General features: G+C 32.5%; 1 protein-coding gene across 1 annotated transcript; it reads right to left on the reverse strand.

Moving 5' to 3' along the window:
* Positions 1–4978: 4978 nt before the first annotated feature.
* Positions 4979–6836, reverse strand: LOC107473452 (40S ribosomal protein S15-4). The gene is made up of 4 exons (XM_016093011.3): positions 6688–6836; positions 6431–6579; positions 6298–6355; positions 4979–5408 (listed from the first exon to the last, which is right to left on the reverse strand). The coding sequence occupies exons 1-4, from the start codon at positions 6688–6690 to the stop codon at positions 5160–5162; spliced, it is 459 nt and encodes a 152-aa protein (XP_015948497.1). The 5' UTR covers positions 6691–6836; the 3' UTR covers positions 4979–5159.
* Between the last annotated feature and the right edge of the window lie 2532 nt (positions 6837–9368).

The following is a 9368-nucleotide window of genomic DNA, read 5'->3' on the forward strand; positions in this document are numbered from 1 at the left end:
TAGCAAATAATACGTGATATATTTTGGTTATCAAACTAATAATTAATAATAGTATATAAGAAAAATAGAGTGGTTAATTTTTTTTATATAGAGTAAATTGGTGTGTAATGCACAACTATTAAAAAAGTTGGTATTTTTCTTAATATGAAGTTAATTTTTTTTTAATTTTTATTAAACAAATTAGGGAGTCAAATTTGTTGAGGAAAGAAAAAAAATCTAAAGGATCGATTTAGATGAGATATACAAATTTAAAGGTTAGATTTATATATTAAAATTTTTTTAAAAATTACATACATAAATCTAAATGTCAGATTTGTGTATTATAAAAATTTAAAAAATTCAAGTACACAAATATATGAGAATTAGATTTATATTTTAAATAATAAATTTGTTAATTAAATTTATATCCTTTATATCCTAGTTATACACATCATACTTTAATAATATTATAAAATATTATTATTTTTTAATATTAAAAAAAAGAAAAGAAAAAAAATTAATTTTATTTTTTTCTAATTACAACAAAAAAGTATCATATCATATATTTTTGTTATAAAATTAATAGTATATAATAAAATATGTAACAGATATTTGTATTAACAAAAGTCCGTTCAAGCTCAATAAACAACTCACCAGTGACTTCATACAATTGTAATCAAAGTCATGGTTTATTATAAACTAAAAAAAGAACATGGTTTATTTGCTTTGACAAATCAATACCGGTTTGCTATTACTAAAATTATGGGGCTGAAGTAGATATAATTATAATTCTTGTACGGCATAAATGATAGCCACAAATTTAGAATATTTATTCATAGACCTTAAAGTACTGGAAGATACTTTTCCCACCATAAACAATTTTCACTTTTGGCCACATGAATCAAACGATGTCATTGAACTCTATCATGTATTATGTCTATAGAAAGACCGTTTATATGTAGATCTCGTTTGACCACCTCATAGATAGTCTTCCTAGATTTTCTTCTACATTTCACCCCTTGTCTATCTTCCATCTCATCCATCCTCCTAACTGAGTGCTCTGTCAGTCTTCTTCTCACATGTCCAAACCACCTGAGACGTAATTCTACCATTTTTTCCACAATAAGTACTACTCCAACTCTCTCTCTCTTGTATCTTCGTTCCTTATTCTATCAAATCGCATATGACCACTCATCAATCTCAACATCTCCATCTTTGCCACACATAACTTATGTTCGTGCTCCCCTTTAGCCGCCCAACACTCTATACCATAAAGCATAATCGGTCTGATAGATTGCGATAGAATTTACCTTTAAATTTTAAAGACACTTTTTTTGTCACATATTAAACCAGACGCACTGCGCCATTTTAACAAACCTGCTTGAATCCTATGATTTAGATCTTGTTCAATCTCTTCATTATCCTGTATGATGCACCTAAGATACTTAAAACTTTTAACTTTTCGTAAGATATTTTCTCCAATCTTCACATCTGTATTAGAGTTTTCCTTTTGCGACTGAAATTACATTCCATATATTCCGTTTGCTACAGCTTATGTGCAGACTATACATTTCTAAAGTTTCTCTCTATAAATTCAACTTCTTATTTACGTCTTCCCTTGACTCTCCCATAAGGACGATATCATGGACAAAAAGCATGCACCATGGCACATGCTTTTGGATATGCTCTATAAGTACTTTCAAGACTAATGTGAAAATGTATAGACTTAAGGATGATCCCTAGTGTAATCTTATACCAATAAAAAAATTTTCTGTTACACCACCTTGAGTTTTCACACTAGTTGTAGCCCATCATACATGTCTTTAATTGTATGAATATACGTGATCTTTACTCTCTTTCTTTCTAAAACCTTTCTTGACACCTTATCGTATGCTTGTTCCAAATCAATAAATACCATATATAGATCCCTTTTATTACTATGATACCCATTCATCATCCTTCTTAACAAGTATGTAGCTTCAGTGGTGGATCTGCCTGACACAAAACCAAATTGGTTCTCTGTTACTTGTGTCTCTTGTCTCAACCTTCGTTCTATCACCATTTTCCATAACTTCATGGTATGGTTCATGAGCTTGATCCCTCTATAGTTTTTGCAACTCTATATATTCCCCTTATTCTTGTAAATAGGTGTACCAAGGTGTTCTTTCTCCATTCATCTGATATTTTCTTTGACATTAAAATCTCATTAAAAAGTTTGGTTAACCAACTGATACCTTTCTCTCCAAGGCCCTTCCAAATTTAAATCAGAATATTATCAGGTCCTACTGCCCTATCATTTTTCATCCGCTTTAAAGTCTCCTTTACCTCAAATTTTCGAATCTTTTTATAGTAGTCAAAGTTTTGATCTTCTTCCCTCGTGCATAACCGACCAAGACTTGAAAGAGTCTTCTGTCTTTTATTAAATAACTCGTAGAAGTAGCTCTTTTACCTTTTATTGATCTTCTCATCTTGAGCCAAAAACTCTCCATCTTTATCCTTTATGCACTTAACATGATCCAAGTCTCTCGTTCTTCTTTCACAGCTCTTTGCGATTCTATATATACATTTTTCTCCTTCCTTCGTGCCTAAAGATTGGTAGAGACCCTTATATGTTCTTGTTCTTGCTTCACTTATAGCCACTTTTGTCTCTTTCTTAGCCGCCTTATATTTTTTCTAATTATCTGCATTGCGGCACAAAGACCACTCTTTAAAGTACTCTCTTTTTGTTTTTATCTTTTCATGTACACTCACATTCTACCACCAGGAATCCTTGTCTCTTAGTCCTGTCCCTCTAGATTCACTAAATTTTTTTTTACTATTCTTCTAGTAACTTCTACCATCTCCCTCCACATCTTCTCCACGCTTCCATCCCCTTCCCGCTTTGCCTCTTCTCCTACCCATCTTAGGAAGCTTCTTTATTCCTCACCTTTCATCTGCCACCACTTCGTCCATGGGCTCTTCGTATGATGTCTTTTTCTTAACTTTTGCTCAACGCGAAATCCATGATGAGCATCCGATGTTGTGTTGTTAAACTCTCTCACAGAATAATTTTATAATTAATGCAAAATTTTTGGTCGACTCTCCTCAACAAGAAGTCGATTTGAGAGCCTGTCATGCCACTCCTATAGGTTATAAGATGGTCGTCTGTCTTTTTAAAAAGATGTATTTGCGATGAAAAGGTCAAAGGTTGAAGAAAAATCCGAAATAGTTTTACTCTTGGTATTAACCACCCCGAAACAGTGGCCTCTATGAATACTTTCATACCCAATTACTTCTCTTTCAACATGGCCATTTAAATCTCATTCTAAGAAAATCTTATCTCCCGAAGGTATGTCTTGGACCAAATTCTCTATATCCTCCCAAAATCTTATCTTTTATTACTCGTTCGAACCCACTTGTGGTGCATAGGCGCTAATCACATGAAAATTACTTCCTTCCGGCACAAGTTTGATAGAGATGATCCGATCCCTCACCCTCTTGACATCCACTATGTCCTTCTTCCACTGCTTATCCACGATAATACCTACCACATTCTTATTCTTCACCTTTTCTGTATAACAAAGTTTAAATCCGGAGGTATCCAACTCCCTAACCTTTGCGCCAACCCATTTTATCTCTTATAGGCACATGATATTAATCTTCCTTCTTGTCATGGTATCCACCACCTCCATGAATTTTTTCGTTATAGTGCCTATGTTCCATGTCTCAAATCTCAACCTTCAGTCGCTCCGACCTTTACCTTTTCATTTTTCTTTATGAACTAGCTTATTTACACTCATCCGTTCAAAAAAAATGCGGGAACCCTTACTCATTTAACACTACATCCGGACACCGATCAACGACTCTTACTCATTTGACATTGTACGCGAGTCATATAGCGCGTTGCCTCCGGGCAACGACCAAACTTTAGAGCAATAACGTCTTTGATCTATGTCATGAAGATTCGACTAAGTTTTTATGTTGACTGTCGAAAGCCTAACACAACCCTCATCTTTTATCCGAACTTGGAATCGACTATGTATTGCAGGTGTAGTATAGACGGAGTTTGTAAACATTAACTAAACATAATTTATATGATTTTCAAAAATACTATTTGTATGATTCATTCCATTAAAAGTAAATCAACTAGAACTTCTTAGGTGCATTAAGAATAAATATTTTTTTTGTTACATTTGTGATATATTAATAATGTGGAACATTTTTATTATCTAATTAAGTTTTCAAAATTTAAAAAACTCACCTTATTTGAAATCATCTTTCTCTCACACTTTTCTCAGGGTTACCAAAGTATGACTAAAACATACCAAAAACTCTTATTAAATATGGTTAACAAAATCCTTATAAACTGCAAAATTGAAAACATTGTGGCAATTCTACATCTATGGAGAAATTGTGATCGATAAATTTCGATTAGACTGTCAATTTTTTGTGATTGATAAATCTTCTCAATTAAATTCAGTTCTTGCAGGATTGCATCTTCACTACCACTACATACATATTGCTTTGTAACAATATTGATACCTCCCAAACCTACCTCGAGTGTTTATTTAATTTTTATACTCAACAAATTCACGAGCAAGATTTTCGGGTTTTGCAAGTGAAGGATTCAGAAAATGGATTCGTTGCCAACAAAAAATTCAAGATCGAGGAGGAAATTGACCGACAATATCGGTTCCATACAGTGCAGTGGAGCCGTTTAAAATGTTTAATTGATTACTACTCCACTCGAGCAGCGTGATTTGGTGACTATAGAAGTTGTACAATTGTCATTGCAAATGTTTCCATCTAGTTTTACTTCAGTAGACATGTTTAACCTAATTAGCCTCTAATATAAATTGTCCTGCGCAAACTCCGGTGTATGCATAAAAACTTACATTCCAGATTCAAGAACCTATTTCGTGTGATATTCTTTGGAAGAGGTAGTGATTACTGAAATAGCGCATCATATTTTATCAAAAGTATTTTTGGTCTTCATCAAATGATTTTCTCATGCACACTATTTAATAAAGAAAACAAAATCCAGGAAGTTCATCACTAGACAAAATTGGAATCCATAGTTATGCTCACTAATATCATAAAAGTAAAGCAATATCAACTAGAAAATAAATATTAAAAAAAATCCCGAAAAACAAGCAAAAGTTCAACACGAGAGAAAAGGATAGGGCCCTTGTGACATCTCTTCACTTGAGAGGAATGAACCTGGAAGAGTGAGTAGCACCAATACCGGGTCTTCCGTGCTTAACAGGCTTGTATGAGATTGAGAACTCAGCTAGATAGTGCCCAATCATTTCTGGTTTGATTTCAACTTGGTTGAAAGTCTTTCCATTGTAAACACCAATGATGCTACCAATCATCTCAGGAACAATGATCATGTTGCGGAGGTGAGTCCTCACAGGCTCTGGCTTCTCACCGGCTGGGGCCTCACGTTTCTGTTTCAACAATTGGCATCAGTTGAATGATTAGAAACAATATTTGGTTCAAGACAGTATTCATATCCATACAAAACAGACCAATACCAATACCAATGCAAATTAACAATGGCACAGTTTTTCAAAGTAATTAATGTGCAAACATTTTATTCACTACAGCCAGCAAATTTATCATAATATATTGCAACTCAGCAATACTATATTCAGAGTTAGCAAGGTGGCACAAGCAAACCAGACAGGAAAACAATCACTAGTTAAAGATGAAGAAAAGGAATTTGTATAACATGCCCACACAAACTATTTCCTCAGTCCTCACTGCAAAACCAAGACCGCCTTAGTTTTTTTCATAGAACTTACTACTTACTCTTCCTTCTACTTATTTTCCTTATTCTCACAATGTGTTCTGCCATATACTAATATATTTTCGGTACACACTAAACAGCCACTTGGACAAAACAGGTGATTGGGAGACAAAAATTGACATGCCATGTTCTTGTTACAGCAGTGTTGTTTTAAGGCCATAAAACTCTCTCTAAGAAAACAGCTCTTTCAAGTTAAGTTGAATAAACGTCAAAGGGTAAAAAGCTTGCGACAAAACAAATGATGTTAAAGATATACTGAATTTTGGCTATACAGGGTCATGTTTCTCCTCCCTGTCACAGAGATCAACACTAGGAGTATTCACACTCTAGGAAATTCTGGACTTTTCACACAATTTATAAGAATCAAAACCATAACTTAGCATATTTTCCAAGTATGAAAGACACATAACACATCAAGAAAAAACAATCACACTATTCATGCTTAGCACGGTATAATCAAAATCGAAGCCAATCATATAGAAAGATAACGAATCAATAACATTCAAACTAAAAAATAGAAAACTCACCGCCTTACGCAGCTTCTTGATGAGCGCCATAGGCTTGCGGGTCAAACCGCGCTGAAACCTGCAACAGCGAAAAACAATTAAAACCTTCAACACGTAAATGCAAAATCCAAATGCAAACGTTTGACACAGGTACCTTCTGCGAGCACGAGCAGTGAAGAGCTTAACGAGTTCATCGGTGGACATGTCCAAGAGTGCATCGAGATCCACGCCTCTGAAACTGAACTTCTTGAACGTCCTCTTCTTTGGTACTCCAGTTGGCGCTACCTCTGCATCCACATCAGCCTTCAACACACAAAAACGAAAACGAAAATTAATCACCAGAAACAACAAATCGATGAGAACGGTTCAAATCAAATTGATACCGAGAATGAGAGAATGTAGATTTTTCACCATCGTTCCGAAACTGAGAAGCTGAAGCTGCTACTCCCTGTGTGTATGTATTTTAGCTCTGTAAGCTTGTGTGGTAACTAGGGTTTCGGCGAAACCGCTAATGACAACGTTTTATAATTTATATGAATGGGTCACGAGACCGAGGGTTCTCTATTGTGCTATTTTTTGTTCAGTAAGGAGGCCCGTAGCCCGATCCACAGAAAATAAACCCACAACCAGAGGTGTTCAAGGGCCAAGCCGGGTCGAGTTTAATTGGACCCGGAACAAGTTTTAAATTATTTTTATTCCACTAGAAACCAACTCGAAATTAATCGGACTAAACTGAGTCGATTAGATGTGAAGTTAATAGGGGTGTTGATGACTCAATTTGGTCCAAAGATTTGGTTTGGTTCCAAATCTTTTAGGAATTAATTTGGTGTAATTTTATTGGGTCTAAGATCGGGTAAGGATCTCAATAATAGACTCGGTCATTATTTTGGGTTAGGTTTGGACTATAGCTCAGGTCGTCCGACCTCGGCCCGGTGGTCTGGTAATCATACATAATTGATATTTTGTGTTATTAGTGATGGATGATGGTTATTCTTATGTAGAATTTAAGTATTATAAATCTTAATATTTTATGTTATTAGTTATTATAAGACTATAAGTTAATATTTTGTATTTAAAATACATAAGACTTTAGACTAATGCATAATATTGTGTTATTTGTATTGATTTAAATATTTGGTGTTATTAGACAATATTAGTATTGATTGTGGTTGTGCTTTAAATTTAGAAAATGGTTGGTTCTTGTTATATTTTTCTAAGTGAATTTTACCATGTCAAATAATGGTTGGAGTCTTGGAAATTATGATATTTTCACATGCTAACTTACAAGAAAATAATGTTAACAGTACGGTTTTTCACCCAATTTTTACCTGATATAATCATGACTCGAAAGTGTATAAGTTTCATTGGGTCTAAGGTCAGGTTCGGGTCTAACAAATAGGCCTGATAATGTTCTATATGGTTTGCTTAGTTTTTCAATTTTTCAAATGTAGCTTCTTTAAGATAATTTTATGGCTAGTAATGCTAGAGAAGATATACAAAGTGATCAAGAATAAAGATTGAAGATTTGAAGACTCTTTTATATTTAATGATGCAATTTCTTTATTATGTTGTTAAATCTACTTAATATATTAAAACTGAGTTTTTTCGCTGCTAATAAGGGTGATGTGTCGATCTCTTGTGAGTCCATTTTCCTTCCAAAACAAATGAAAATTTTCATCTATTCTAAATTATTTTATAAAAAATACCTTTATTATAATTATATTATTATATTATAATTAATATTTAATAAATAATATATAATTATACTAATTTAGTATATTCATTCTATTATATTATTCTTTTAATAATTTATTAATTATTGTTATTCTAAGTTATTCTTATCGTCTAATGTTCCAGTTCGATTGTCTTTTACCACAATCATTTATAATGCATCACATCCATGAAATACCTCATCGAGTTGTCTTCACTGATTCAGGTTCCAACTACATGGATGTAAGCATTCAAAAAAGGGGCAATAATCTCTACTTTACTGAAAAATGGTTGGATCTACTCACCTATTATGACCAACCTAATGGAACGTGGTTAAAGTTAGCTTTCTTGGGAGGAGCTCGATTTTTTATTGAGAAATTGCATCCACGGAATTTTATAGGGCAAGTTCAAGTTCCATCCCCTCCATGCTTTTTACGTCTGTCCAAAAGTTTTCAAAGTGGAGCACATAATGAGATTGAATTCTCTCGGTTTAAGTTTAGTTTTGCTAAATTCATGACAAACTCGGATATGCAATTTCAAAGATCGGTAATATATTTAAATTTTTTTATTTTAAGTTGTTCATTATTAGAATAATTTTATAACATATTGTGATTTTTTTTTTCAGAAATTATCGGCTTTCTTTTGCATGCATGCAATGCCATTGAGAGGAATAAGGGTTAGTTTGATTTCTCGGTGTGGCAATTCTATACCTTGCCGCAATGCATGGATAGCGGATGATGAAGCTTATTTAACAAGATCATGGTTTGAATTTTCACGAATTCTAAATGTTGATATTTACGATATTATTTCAGTTGGTTATCGTTACGAGAATGACTCTATATTATACGTGACTAAGAACTAGAATAAATTCAATATTGTTTAAGTAATTTGGTTTTAATATTAGTATTTAATTAAATTATAATTAAAAAATTTTAAATTATTTCCTCAATTTATATATTATGAGTATTTTTTGTGGACGTACTATTTTTAAATAATTTAATAATTAATAAAATGAAGTGGTGCTAGATATATTATTTAAGTTTATTTTTATCCTTTATTTATTTATTTGTAGTTTCATTATATTTGATAAAAAAATCTCTACCTAAACATATGATTTTCGTTGACCTAAATACAATTTAGTTGTCAATAAAAACTGATTTTATCTATAAAAAATAATGAAACATGTATCTTTTGATATTATATTAATATAGTAAGTAGACATTATGATATAATAATATTTTTAATTGTATTATAATTAGCTCATAAATAATGTATGATTATATTATTTTAAGAAACTTTTTTCATTATAATTATATCAAATCAATATTTAATTATGATAAAATATGTTAATTATAATTATATCATAAAATTATAATAATTTC

This window comes from Arachis duranensis, chromosome 2 (genome assembly GCF_000817695.3).
Source record: "Arachis duranensis cultivar V14167 chromosome 2, aradu.V14167.gnm2.J7QH, whole genome shotgun sequence".
In the NCBI taxonomy this organism is placed as follows: Eukaryota; Viridiplantae; Streptophyta; class Magnoliopsida; order Fabales; family Fabaceae; genus Arachis; species Arachis duranensis.